This window comes from Vollenhovia emeryi, unplaced genomic scaffold, assembly GCF_000949405.1.
Source record: "Vollenhovia emeryi isolate VEMERY1.0 unplaced genomic scaffold, V.emery_V1.0 DF939156.1, whole genome shotgun sequence".
NCBI classification, from domain to species: Eukaryota; Metazoa; Arthropoda; class Insecta; order Hymenoptera; family Formicidae; genus Vollenhovia; species Vollenhovia emeryi.
The window spans coordinates 388633-403914 of NW_011967210.1; the positions used below are offsets into that span (position 1 = coordinate 388633).

The 15282-nt window shown below is 36.5% G+C and overlaps 1 protein-coding gene across 1 annotated transcript; it reads right to left on the bottom strand.

Annotated features, from left to right (window-relative positions):
- Positions 1-499: 499 nt before the first annotated feature.
- Positions 500-7524, bottom strand: LOC105565013 (probable methylmalonate-semialdehyde dehydrogenase [acylating], mitochondrial). Its single transcript, XM_012017825.1, has 8 exons — positions 7427-7524; positions 4602-4671; positions 3824-4023; positions 3398-3476; positions 2727-3094; positions 2086-2514; positions 1519-1797; positions 500-926 (listed from the first exon to the last, which is right to left on the bottom strand). Exons 1-8 carry the CDS (start codon positions 7457-7459, stop codon positions 825-827), a joined length of 1560 nt encoding a protein of 519 aa, XP_011873215.1. The 5' UTR covers positions 7460-7524; the 3' UTR covers positions 500-824.
- Between the last annotated feature and the right edge of the window lie 7758 nt (positions 7525-15282).

Here is a 15282-nt window from a genome sequence, read left to right on the forward strand (position 1 = left end):
CACGGAAAAAAAATGCTGTTGTATTAAGCAAAATGAAGTGGCTTGAATTAAACGTTAACGTCACGGGCTGCCACAAACATAAAGAATTCACTCAATTGTATTTGCTATGGATTTTAATTTTAAGCATTCAACTAAATATTTAGATTATTAAGACAACAGTCTGATGTTTTTATGTTTTAATACTGATGCTGTTTCAACGATTTTATTTCAATTACACTGATCTTGTTGATACAGCATAATTTTTTTCCCTTGTATATTTACAAGCAGAGCAGCGCGCACGGCAAAAGGCCCGATGAAGAGATTTCGGTCGAAAATTCGGAATTTATTATGGCTCGCTGCATTTGTATTAAATGTTCACTTAATAGCATTGGCAAATGAATTTCTCGACGGTTGCGCGTAAATTAGTGCTTTCGATAACTTTAGTAGCGACATCGAAAGGAATGAATTTTACTCGCGAGACACCTCTCTTCGATAATAATTAAAATATGTAATGCAGGTGTGTAGCAGTATGAATTCTTTATTTAATTTTGTATTATATATAGCCTTCTGTAGCAATCAAACTTGTATTTTTTAGGGCATAAATGTAGAATCGACGTTTGGACTACACTTTATTGTTGTATAAAAAAAATAGATGTAGTCTATCTAGGTTATAAAAATATGCTCAACATTTACAGATTTGTACGCAACAATGGAAGACATTGTTTGAAACTGCGCGATCGCAGTTTTAAATCGCAGAATTAAGTTGTATACGTTCTTACGCACGAAGAACGTAGCGAAGCTCAGGCAACCTTTCGTGTGTCGTAAAATCACATGTAATTGTAGCTTCACTCCATAATAGGCATCGACGTCGACGACGCGATGTCGGTAGCGTCACTGGATCTCCACAACTGTGTTATGGTCTTAATTTGCATGTGGAAATTCACCCCCTGAAAGAAGGTTAATAAAAGCGCGCGTCACCAAGTTATTGTTATATTATGTATCTATCATTTGTTCACGCGAATTCTACTTATTATTTAATATCGTGCTACAAATAACATGTGCGGGAACAATTGTTTATCAAAAAGAACAATTTCAATTTTGTAAAAGCAAGACACGATGACAAGAATTAAATTCTTCGTATCTCGATAACTCGATAGCTCGAACTCCACTTATTATTTACTATCGCGCTCCAAATAATATGTGCGGGGATAATTGTTTATCAAAGAGAACAATTCCAATTTTGTAAAAACAAGACACGGTGACGAGAATTAAATTTTTCATATCTCGATAACTCGAATTGACGCAATACATGAACTTGTTTGCTCTAGAATGTATTATAGAATTTAACGGTTTGACGTAACACACCTTGTGTGTTTATTTCGCTTTAGCTAATTTTACTGTTTTTAAAAAATTAAATTAACATTTAAATTAACTTCAGTAACTAATTATAATTAGGAAATTATTTTGGAAGCTCACACGTATGAATGATTTTGATAAATAGACTGATTCATCAAAATAAAGTCACGCAAAGTTACTCACGTGTTTCCCGTAAAAGTTTATGTCCCCGAGGAAAGAACCCTTGTTACCGGTGAAACTGAACATCGGTACAGGGACAGGTATGGGTACATTAATGCCAACTTGGCCGACGTCGATTCTGTTTATGAATGCCCTGGCTGACGCTCCGTTTGTCGTGAAAAGTGCCGTGCCATTGCCGTAAGTGCTTTTATTGATGATGTCGATGGCTTCGTCGGTAGTGTCAACGAACATGCACGTTAAAACGGGCCCGAATATTTCTTCCGTGTAACACTTCATTGTAGGCTGCAATCATATCAAGCAGCCTGTGATATAAACGAAGTGGGATTGCCAGCATTAAATTAGAATATATAAAATTAATGAAAACACCGCACAGATTCTAGAAGTTATGAAAAATCTTGAGTAAAAAGGTTTGTGTAGATGGAACTCTCCGTGGGGAATAATTTAGTTTTCGATTTTATTTAGGTTTTTCTCTTGACAGAAAATCCCCAGTTTATCTCTTAATTCATGTTTTAACGTTTAGGCTTGATTAATTTCTGAATCAATTCTGAATCAAGATCTGACGCATCTTACCTTGACGTTAGTTAACACTGAGGGTCCAATAAAATTCCCGCTTTCGTAGCCGGGCACAACGAGCTCTCTCCCGTCAAGGGCTAAATGCGCGCCTTCTTTAACACCGGAGTCGATCAGCTCTTTGATCCTCTGCTTCGACTGCGGCGATATAACAGGTCCTACATCGGTGCCGGGCACGTGACCGGCGTTTACCTTCAACCTCTTCGCCGCTTCTACTAGCTCGGGTACCCATTCCTTGGCTTTGCCTACGAAAATAGCCACCGAGAGCGCCATGCATCGCTGCCCGGAGGCGCCGAAAGCCGCCCCGGCGATTTGCGACAACGTTTTGTTCTTATTTGCGTCTGGCAGAATGACGCAATGATTTTTAGCGCCCAAATTGCACTGTACCCTTTTGCCATGCGCGTTGCCCTGCTTGTAAATATACTTGCCCTGAAAATCGAAGAATTCATTGATTATTATTATTCGTATTGTCGCGTTGCCTCGTTGTAGCTTGTTTCGAAACTGCTAACTAGGAACGTTTTATCACAAAGTTTACACAAAAACATATTTTAACTACACTGAGAGACCCATTTTATTGAATGAAACAAAATTTAGTTGGCCCAAAATGCAATTTCTGATCTCGTTTTTCACCCCACGCTTACCGCCTGATCAGAACCGATGAACGAGATAGCCTTGATGCGAGGATGTTCGCAGATGAAGTCTACTGTTGCACGGTGGCCGTGTATCACATTTACAAGGCCAGCTGGTGCACCGGCTTTCGTGAAGAGATCAACGAGTATCATGGCCGCACCTGGTACCCGTTCCGACGGCTTCAGGATAACGGCGTTCCCGCATGCGACCGATAGCGGAAACGACCAAAGCGGTATCATAGCGGGAAAGTTGAAGGGGCAAATGGACGCGGTAATACCGAGGGGTACTTTATACGAGACGATGTCCATGTCCGTGGCGATGTTGGTCATGGATTCGCCCATTTGCATCAACGGGATCGCCGCGCACGAATCGACGACCTCTGCAATCGCATAATTAAGAATCAGCCGATATCCACGCGGCATATTAATCGTGATTACAATTTTTAATATTATCATTACATTTTGCATAATTTCGAGCCACTCTGTTCTTTGAAATCAAATTAACATGTCGCATGTCGGGATAATTTCTTTCATATTTATTTAACACCCTTTAATTTTTATACGGCAACTTCGATTAAATCGAGAATTTCGAAAATTAAAATCGACAATTAAAAGCTAACAGTTAAGTAATAAATTGGAGCACTGTCCGATTTATAATCTGCGTAGCAGTTCAATATACTTACGTAGACCTCGAAGCACATCTCCCTCCGCGTCAGCCGTAGTCTTTCCATTTTCTTTCACAATACACTCTATAATATCTTTCTGCGAACAGAGATAAATAATACAGATAAGATAAAATAAAAACGAATAAGAAATGGGGATCTAATGAAACTGTAGCGCGAAATATTTGCTACGATGTCCCCAGCGCTAATTGCAATTGTCTAGTAGCAAAGGTTCGCGCAGCGGTTCATGTCTGTCCACTACCGACCATTACTACTGACGCCGCGCCACCGAGCTTTTTAACTTCGCCACGCTTGTTAATCATCTTTACTTACAATTTACGTTGTGCTATCGCCTATCTTTCGTTCTCTCTACCCGTCGCACGTGATATTAATTAATTAGTAAAATACATAAAGCTTTAGTTTAGGATTTAGAATTGATAAACTGACCGAGTGTTCGCGCACGAGAGCCTGATATTTTAGCATCAAATTTTGTCTCGTTAGGACACTTGTATACCGCCACTTCTCGTATGCCTTCTGAGCGCTCTGCACCGCACTCTCCATCTCGTCCCTCGTGCATTTTGGAACGCGGCACAGCACTTGATTTGTCGCCGGATTGTGGACATCAATGAACTCTGTAGCTTTTGATTCTGGAAAGAGAGTTTCGAATTATTTCGAGTTTCGATTGACGTGACTTTTGTGTAAATTGTATCGTAGAAACGATTTAAAGTGTATGATAGATTAATGTGTAGTTAATTATGCACTTTATAATTAATAAATGCCGTATTAGTATCTAATTAACGTAAAGTTATTGACAATTTAGACTTCTTAATGAAAAATTCTCTTAATAACTTATTTGTATAAATATCTATGCAATTTATAGATGGATGTTGTTGCAAGAATAATCGTGAACATCATACTGTAATAACATAAAGTGCACTTTGCTTGAAAATATATCTAAGTATCACCTTCAACTGATTCTACATTGTTTCATAGGATGAATATTCTCTTGTATGTCTGTCATGTTTGAAGGAAAAATGTCATTACTTTTTGTACCGAAAAACGTGTGGAAAATCGTATGACATTACTAAATAAATTAAAAATATTTTACATAAAAGTAAACATATTCCAGGCGGAAAAATTTCTTACGGAATAAGTTAAGAGAAATGCAAATAAAAAGTAATAACTTGATAGGAGTACACAGATTTTAAATCTTTAAAACAATTACCTGTGAAGTGCCCGTCGATGTACATTTTAACCGTCGGGGCAGCATTGCTATAGGATCTGGTAAAGCGTGTCTGGAATATTTTTATGCTAATTTGTACAAAAAGATATCACAACCCGTACTTTTGTTCAAATTATTTTTCCATATGCACTAATGTATACAGCGATATGTATTGTTAGAAATTAATTTAGAGATATTAATAGCGAATAATACTGTTTTAATCAAATGCAATTTAAACGAATTGCCGTGCGTTGAATCGTATATATAATTAATGAATTATTTTATTGAATAATGTATATTATACTTTGAAAGCTAATATGCATGTGAAATATGTGGGTATTTTAAGAGTTAACGTAAAATATTAGTATCGGTCTATTAAATAAACATTTATTATTTCATTTTAATAAAGTAATCCTTTATTTTATTTATAAACGCGTGGGAGCTTGGAAAATGTTCCTTTCTGCGATTTTATGTAAGTTCCCGCAAATGTTATCTGAAGCAGCGAGTACGCTTACGACCATACACCGAGGAAAATTGGATAAACCGATTAAATAGTGTTTCCGATTAAGGGCCGGTTTTTCCAACCTCTGGGTAAGCTAACTAACAGCTAAATTACATGTCTATCTTTTTCCTATTTAAGGGAAAAACAAAGATATACACATGATTTGACTATTGGTTAACTTACCAAGAGGTGGGAACAACCTGCCCTAAGTTTTCCAATTAAATTATGGATAAGTATATTCGAAGAAATTTACTCGATAAAATGCAGCTTCCGATGAAACTTGATCGAAAAATCAATCATATTCTTTATCGGATATACAATTTAATCGGATATATACATTTGTTACTATGCAATTGAATTATCCGATTATTTAATCGGATATTTTTCTCAATGTACGTAACACGTGGCGATCCGAGATTTTTAACCTAGAAACACGTGGTAGATTGGGCTTCATACACGAAGTTAAGATGCTCTATTACGACAGAAGTCAGCAATGGTGTTTTTCCCCTTACAAACGTCATAGTCTGAGGATCAATTGGTGACGATTGTCACTTCGTAAATTTTATTGACGCACCGATGCACTCAAAACAACTTAGAGATAGCATAAAGGGATTTTACATCTTTAAACCAACTCTAACAATATATTTTATATTTTAATTCAACAAGATAATTGAAAAGAACAAATGAGTTATTTTATTCAGATTTTAAATATAAGACGTAACATATCTAAAATAAATGTGATAGGATATATTGTACAGGTTTTTCTCGGGGATTTGATGGTAGTTAAATAAATTTCTTCCATAGTTAATTAGTCGATGGTCAGGATTTATGAAGTTAAGGCCCGACGGTCCGCGATTCGTACTTGTCACGAGTGTCCGTCCGGACAACTGACATACGGTATATCTATCCGTTGTTTTTCGCCGTTACATTGCGACTTGTTGGCCTATACGAAAATTCTAGAAGGTCGTCACGATAAGAATACATCGCCTATAAACAAGATGATTAAGTGAAATAGTGAGTCATGCAAATAATAGATAAATACGTATAATTGTCAAACGGTTTCCCACAATATGTAGCTTTTCGAAAACAAAGAAAATTATAATTATCAAAATCTCGAATGAATCGGAACTTCTTTAAAGTGCTTGTCTCCATATTGCACTAAAGGATTGCTTCTAAAATGACATAGTTTAAAAATGCACAAATATATTTCATGCTCATCAATATTCTATATTTAAACATGTTTTTCTAGGTTATCGGATCGTCAGATGTTACGTATGGTCATAAATTGATAAGCGTACTCGTTGATTCCAGACATAACGTTTGCAGGAATTTTGGTTATATCACACACGAAGCTTTTGTTTTACAGAACAGAACATTTAATAAAACGCATACATGTACAAATTAATTAAATTCCATTATATAATGTGTATTGTTTTATAAGTAGATTTAATATATCTATAGTAATTTTTATTTCGTCAGAGATTAACTTTCGAAAATTATACACGGAGAGAATTTTCTCTTCAAATCTATCCCGAAAAATCATACGTGTAATCGTGGGACAAAATAGCATTTCAAACAACATTTTTACTGGTAGAATGTGTGGTAAAACTCCAAAAAACTTATAAAATTCTTCGAAATGCCATGTTGTCCAGCGATTACATGATTTTCTGGATACATTTTAAGGAAAAATTCTCTTCTCGTAGCACGAGCATGCATCAACCTGTTGTGACGCTGTTGGTGACATATCATTAATAAATTAGCATTTGGTATACAGATTAATTAATTTCTTATTCAATGATCGCAAACGTAATGGAGGCCAAGGTATTCCTCGGCGATATAAATTCTTAAAAAGTAAACCAACAGCCTACTTTATGTCTTTCTTCGGACTTTATTGATTAATAATGAAAAGCTTTGCACAAAGTATAAAAGCATTACTTAAATTATTAAGAAGCACACAATAATAATTGTTAACATAACGGGGCAAAGTAGAGGGTAATAAAGGACAAATATCACTTCACAATTCCTCCAAACATTTATGTTAATCGGAAGCACACAGTATTCGCAGGTGCGAATATAAAAGTAGTTTAGAGATTTACAGAGATTTGCACTGTGCAAAAAAATATGGTCGGAGCACGAAACATGCAGATCGATTTTCGCGCTAGAGCTTTCGCAGTTCGTCGAATATCCACTAGATGGTCCGATTTGCATGAATAACGTTCAAATGCAGCTTGCAGCTGCGTGTGCAACGCGACGAATTTTTGAAGATCACGAGAATATCATGGGACAGTCAGCGTACCGAGCGCAACGGCGACACATATTTTCGTACCTCACACTTAGCGATTCTCGCGAGGAGCGCCATGCTTTCAGTGAACACGTTCGACAGAGCGACTTGGAACTGAATGATTCGTGTGGAAAAAATGACCTTGCATTTATAACCGACGTGGCGCGCAATGTTTTCTGATAAGATAGTACACGTATGTTTAGAACATCTCGCGCGATCGATGCCTTCGTGGCGCGATGAGTCGAACCTAACGACTCGAATCGCGTAAAGCAAGAAAGACGTAAGAGCTATCGATGCTACAAATATCTCGATTCATTTTGAATGAATAAAAATATTGTAATATTGTATCGCAAAAACGTTACTTAGATTTGCCACTATAACATTTGTTACAAAATATTTAATAATATTATAAGAGACGTGAAAGCTTGAAGTTACGGTATTACATCAATTATTCCTATCCAATTAATCCTCTTTACGAATCATTTTGTGTATTTCTAGATTCGATTTATATAAAATATAATATATTATATAATAATTAACAGCAAAAAAAATGATAATTATATGACGAGATGCCCTCTTTCTTATTATTCGGACTTGGGACTGACAGTGGTGAAGTGACATCTCCTACTTACATATTTACATATACATATATACATACATATTTATACTTGTGCATAAGCATATATATTTTTTTATTCATTTTCGTCCGCGAAGTCACTATCTCCAATCGGTATTCCTGCTGGAAAAAGGTTTCTATTAAATTGGAGATAGTGATTTTGAAAGCAAAAATGAGTGCAATTCTATATATATATATATGTGCTTGTGCGCATGGGTAACTATAATTATGTAATCATGTACAAATGTAAATTTGTATATATATGTAAATATGTAAATAGGAGATGTAATTTCACCACTGTCGGTTCCAAGTCCGAATAATAAAAAGGAGGGCATCTCGTCGTATAATTATCATTTTTTTGCTGTTAATTATTAATATATTATATTTGATATAAATCGAATCTAGAAATACACACAATTATTCGTAAAGAGAATTAATTGGATAGCAATAATTGATGTATTATCGTAGCTCCAAGTTTTCACGTCTCTTACAACATTATTAAATATTTTGTAACAAATGTTATAGTGACAAACCTAATTAACGTTTTGCGATACAATATTACTCGCATTTGTTCCGTTTTTGAATTAATTTTGAAATTATAATTATTAAAGTATAACTGATAGAGCGATTTCATAACGAGGCGAGTAGGAATTTTATTCATTTTATTTCAACCAATTTTTCCTTAAGTCTGGCGTTATTATAATATTTTTCGGTTTCCATGAAGAAAAATACATAAGAAAACATAAAAATAAAACACTCCCCGAACGGTAATAAAATCCACTAAAAAAAGTTGTACTCTCCTTTATTGAAAATAGTTTTCTAAAGTAACTGTTAAAAAAAACTCGTATAAAGTTGGCTTTTTATTATCGTAACATGTTATAATTAATAAATATATAGTTTCATTTTTGAGCATAATTTTAGTTAATTAAAAAAATATTGAAAATAATTAATACAAGTATAAATATGATTTATTTAAATGTTACCTTCATCGGCTAAAACGATATCCCCAATGAAAACCAGCTGTTGGAAACTTGACGGCAATGCCTTCACGAAGTAGACATTGCTGGACTTTCAATACCTCAGATGTCGCTACAATGTTGCATTGAACAGCTTACGAACGTATAGACTTTTAATCAGAATAATTTAATTTTACTGTACTCCTTGTAATACACACACATATGTATATCTACACTTTAATCTATTCATAATTTCAGACGTATGTTCATAAATGTGCAATTATAATAAAACTACAACTAATTCAGTTTTAACATTTATACGTACAAATTATAAAAATATTACGATAAGAACAGATCTTAATATTTTATGTATTTAAAATTTTAGAATATGTAAAAAAATTTGAATGTTTTTCAAGATTTGAATATTTTTTTAATTAGGAATTGTGACGCATCGTATAATTATATTCAATACTCACGAAATCCATAGCAAAATACTGAAGTAGCACGAGCAATTAAATTTATATTATTAATTAGTTTTCAGAAAGTGACTTCTTACATGCTACGGTTATATGTTGAATAAAAGAATGGTATAATATACGTTATACAATGAATTATACAAGCGTCTCTTTCGTGCACGATCAAAGACGCGATTTATTATTAGAAAACCTTGAAAGATACTACCATAATAAGATCGTAGAAATAATTTACAAACCTCGTAATTTGAATACTCGTAATATTTCGTTTTCTCCCAGGGGCAATTTTTTTGCCAAGAATTTCGAGACTCGTGTGCCGGGATAACTGATTAAGTCGAGGGCAAAATGTTGTAAACAGTATTATAGTTTTTTCTTCAGGTTTAAATTCCACGATCGACAGTGCGTGCGTGGAGTATCGAAGGCAAAAGCCGAGCTAACGATTGCCGGTCGTATACGTCATGCGATTATATGGGACTTGATTGGCGGACAATCATCGGAGGCAATAAAGTCCTACCCGTTATGCTAAAGTAGACAGTCCGCTGGACTGTCTGCTTGTACACATTTACGCGCGATTTCTAGATCATGTGGCGTGCAAGGAAAGTGAAATGCCCTGGAAACCCAGCTCGGAAACACAAACAAACCGAGCGCTTCTCGTTAGCAATAATTATAATTTAGCGGTAGAACTCGTGATTAGACATTATAAATCAGACAATATATTGAATTCAACGACGTCAGCTTTCTAAATTTCCTTTCTACAATACTCGTAGATCTCTTTTCTAATTTCGCAGAAATGTTCGCCCGCATTTCTGGAGCTTCCGTACGATCTCTTCAAAATTACATTTTCATAATATTATTTTGAAGGGGTTCAAACTTGATGTTATATTATCAATAACAAATTTGTACTGTGCGCTAATCAATTAATTAAGCTTGTTATTCAATTTCTTTCAAATAGAGTCTCAAGGAAGAAACACGAAACATATGTGAAACGTCAATTCTGCAAAATTATTCATTGAAATCTGTTGCCATGAAGACAAATGAATTGTATCTGCAACACAAATCTATATAGTTTTTTTTCAGGCTATCGAAAGTCTGCAGTTTTATGCACGAACGATCATTCGCGAAGAATTACACATTGAATTGCCGTTAAATGCTTGATTACCGTAACTTGTAGATCGCAAATGCGAGATAATCGTGTACAAAGTTGGAATTGCCGGGCTTCCTGCTCCGAAACGGCGATTTCGAATGCACGCTCCGTTCGTCGTATAAGTCGCAGCTGTCGGTGGAATAATAAAAAGTGAAAAGCATTGACGAAATATGTGTTTCTCGTAAACGGGAGTCGGTCTGTCAAGTCGCGTGTGACATAACGGCGACGATAATCTCTTCGGCGCCAATCGCCGCGAGCGAAACGGCACATACACGGTTGTTTTCTACGCGTCATTATTGCGTTTCGCTTTGCCGAGAATGATGCCGAACCCATTAGAGTTCTCTAATCAAGCTACTTTATCAAATTGAGTATTGTCGGAATAACAATTTGTTTAACGTATCACGTTAAATCTTTTTAGCGTTGTTCCCGCGATTAGCTCTGTGCGACTGCGATTGATGTATGTACATGCGTCGTGCGGAACGTCACGAATTGATTGTACAAATTTAAAATATTTCCATTCCGCGGCAATTTTCTTATCTTCGACGAAAATATTTCTATAATAATTCCATACGCGGTAGAAAACAATGACTCTTTTAGACAAGAATCTCTCGAGGGATCCATCGCTAGTACCAATCGTCAATTTAGATAAATTAATTGATTTACAATTACGTTGATGTTTATTGTGTGCGACATATCGAATACGATATATTTATATACTTGGGTGAGATAATAATAAGGTAAATAAACCTATTTTTATCGCAACGAGAGATATAAACGTTGAAGCTTTTTATTCCGCACGATACTAAGATATAAGATAGTGAATACGAAGATTGACAAAGAATCTTTTAACCTGCATCTTGGAAATCTCTTAACCGCAACATTTGCAGATAGAGTATACTTTAACGAACATTCATATTCATATTGAAAATATACGACGCTGGTTAACGCATCTACTTGCCTACGAGAGTTTCCTGAACTGAGTTGTGTAAAGATTATGTTATCAACCTGGTAAGGGATATCGTAACGCTGTTTTGTAACGCGCTGTTCGACATGCTGAATATATTAGTCAGCCGTACGATACTAACCACTTTGCAAATTAAACAGCCTTCGAATTATTACTGTTTTGTGAATTGACACGACATCGATATGTAAAAAACAGAATTGCCGTTTATTTGCATGAAGGCCAAAGTTAGAATAGGTTTTCCTCGCGTTTAGGTATACAGTATTTAATATTTTCAGCATAAACCTACAGTGAAAAAAATTAATTTTTGTATATTAGAAAAAATTGCTTTACAACAAAATTAAAAATTATTTTTTCGTTAAAATAAGACAGCTTTTAAAAATATAACAAGATATTAAATAACTGAAGTAAGATCAAAATACATGCACAGGCGGTAGAGAGAGGCAAGTATAATTGTCTACGTTAAGGGAGATAGAAATCACATTCTCATACATTACATATTCTCAATTATGTAAAACCGTGCATTAACTACGTTTGCAGGGATTCTGTTAATTAGTAACGGAAAACAAGCACAGAAATACGAATTGGTGCGACGCAAGGTTGGCGCTGTTGCCATCTAATAGCATTTCCTCCTCGGCTCGTGTATCCGCTGTTTTAAATACGCCTACATCTACTCGTAAAATGGAGTCACGTGACCGATTTGAGTGAAATCGCGCACCGAGATCGCGGCGCGCGGACGAAATAAAGTCTCGAGATTAATGCTCGTACTTAATAACTCTTGTTCTCGCAAAATTGATAAAAGTTATTTATATGCATTTTCTTACCGTAAACGCGTCTCATTACTTTTTCCCTCGAGCATACGCGTGTAGTAATTAACGGCGGGATGCAAATTAAATTATTACGCTTGCAAATACATTCACGATAAAATTATAACGCGTAGAATTACAACAGTATGAAAATCGAATTAAACACTTTGCATATATCGCGGTTACTTTAGACGGTTTTGCGCGCCAGATTAAAGGGGAAGAAATAAGAAAGTGAATATTTTACGCGCTTAGAAAATTTGATAGAAAATGTTACATGTATTAGAGTATTTGTACGAGGCATGGCGCAACATGCACGCTCCTCTTTTTACGTATTTTTATTCACGACTCGTATCAATATTCCGACTGATTGCTCGATTGGAAAACGGATAAAGCTTACATTCTCAACCATCGACCACGTCACACGCGCAAACACGTCTCACGGACGAAATAAAGGTTCCGAGTCTAGAAAGGGTTTCGATTCTAGGACGATCCCATAAAGAGACAGACGTGAAAGTTCGTCACCTATCCTAGACAAAGTAGAAAGTTTCTTTTTCCTTCCCTTTTTCGAGTACACGCGAGTCCATGTGTACGTGCTATATTTACGGGTCGCTCACGTTTATGCCCGAGCGTTTATAATTCATATCGACGTATTGCTCGCCGCGTGATTCGAAATCACGTACGTACAGCGCACGTGTGCGATCGAATAACGTGGACGTGGGTCGTCGACGAGCCACGCGTGCGATTCTATTGTCAATGGGGAAAATAATTCGAATAATGCTGATCGCAAAGAGAAACGTTTCAAGGGTCGGCTGCGGGTTGTTGCTATATTTGCGCCACGTTTCTTACATCTACGCTTATTACTTTGTTCGAGTCGCGTTTCTTTCGGTAAGAGTAGATCGAACCTTCCCTTTTCTCAATTAACGTTCCCTGCACAGAGAAAACGATTTCTTTGGCTCTAACAAATTTTGTTGTAGCCAAACAAATTATTTGTTTGAATTTGAAATAATATATATAAATGTTTGTCTAAAACAAAAGGTACATTTCTTCTTTGATCTAAATGATATTATTGTTTTATTTAAACAACATTATTGCTTGATAGAAAATATGTGACAAAATGTACACACATTTTTTCCCCTCCACATTATATTATAATTTTTCTTTCAATAGAAGAAGAAAGGTGAGCACTGAATTAGTGCACTATGTTGAGCTATAAAGAAGAGACTATTAAATGATTAGGCTGCATCTGCTGACGCGGTCGCTTATGTCTGGCCGTCGTGATTTTATTTACGAGTTCGGCGGCCATTTAGTGGCAGCACTTATAGGCGCCTGGCCAAATAAATATAATTATTTAATTAAAAGATATTACTTCAAATAATAGTGTCTTTTCCATCAAATAATAGAGCTTGTTTGAATGAAACAACGAAACTTTTATTCAAACAATAATGTTTCGTATAAGCATATGTGCTGTTTCAATGAAACAAATTTCAATCAAATAAATAGGAATACTAAATCCACCTTTTTCTCGGTGCGCGTTGCAGAGAGAAACACGAGGTAACACGCAAGCTTACTCGGGCACGCGCATATTTGATTTATCAAAATAAATAGGACCCGGCGGAGTTTTGCTCGGAAAATAATGTGAGATGAAAGAATATAGTGCACCGTTTCGCGAAATATCTAGAGTTTATTCAGCTTTGTTTCTTCCAAACAAACGATGCGAGAGACAACGATAGGAAGGAGGCGAATTATCTTACAATTATTTCACGCGTAATCTTGCGGTATTTTAATATTTACGAAAGAGGAATGTCACTTATAGTCGCCAGTGATGATTAAAAATGAAATGGCGTGCTTATTGTCAACCCAACAACACTGGCAAATGTTATTGATAAAATTTTTTTATTAAAAGTTATTTCCTTGGCAGTTTTCAAACGTCCTTAGAACGCAGCGTTCCTCACAGTGGCGAAAGAACTCGACGTGTGGAAATATTATCAAGTTTTACGCGGTCTTGCGTACGCATTAATTGGACGTGTGCACGTGCACGTAGGAGGACTCCTGCGTCGCGTGTTCGCAGGCAGGACGCGAAAAACGCTTCGCGTCGCTCTCGCGTAACACCGGCTTTAATATTCAGCGCGACGAAACGAACGGCCCGATTGCGAAACCGCGTTGCAAGACACCTGGTAATTCGATAATAATGCACGTGGGTAAAGCGCGCGACATGCCATAAGACGACACCGGCCCGAGGACGGCGAGCAGTTTCGAAATTTCGGAGCGGAGAGGCTGCGACACGCACGTCTTCTGCCACGATGCGTCGCGGCGCAGGTGCGCCGTCTCGTCGTGCCGATCCGCATTGCCGATCGTTCGTTTCCCTTGATCGAGAAAGCGCTCGGTGTCGCAATCCCGCTGCTCGACTTTGTTTCAGCCGCGCGAACGTGCGAATCTCCCCGAGTCGAAATTTTGGTACTATTTTGACACTTTTAGGGATAATTTACACCTACTTAGCTGATCTATACACCTACATAGACCAGCAATAACCTACTTTGATGACATTACATTTTTTTACTCCTCCCTTGAATCTTTAATCCTAAAAATTTACTTTATCTCCTACTTAAAAGGACCTACTTTAATACTAAATTGGAAAAAGTAAAAATTTCCGACAGTTTTAAAGTAGGAGTAAATTTTGTACCTGCAGCTCGATCTCTTTTACTGCATGTCTTAGGTCTTACTATACAATAGAATTGAAGGTTCAACATAGGGCCAAGATTTCAAGTCGGGGTCCGCGCGGGAGTTTCGGCAGATTCGTGATCTCTCGCGGGTCCGTGCGTTGCGGTCTCCTCGTCTCGTCTCGCGCGAATGAAAATATACGGCGCCGGGATACAAATCGCGAATGCATGCGCATTCGACTGGAGTTAGTTTTAATATGCAACTCGGCGAAGCAATCTAATGATCTT

What these genes read in the sequence shown, in the direction of transcription:
- LOC105565013 (XM_012017825.1), bottom strand. Translation starts at nt 7,459, where the DNA reads ATGGCGCTCCTCGCGAGAATCGCTAAGTGTGAG. An exon ending in CTCTCGTGCGCGAACACTCG is followed by an intron (nt 3,477 to 3,823) that starts GTCAGTTTATCA and finishes CTCTGTTCGCAG; the next exon opens with AAAGATATTATAGAGTGTAT. An exon ending in CAGTGTTAACTAACGTCAAG is followed by an intron (nt 1,798 to 2,085) that starts GTAAGATGCGTC and finishes ATATGATTGCAG; the next exon opens with CCTACAATGAAGTGTTACAC.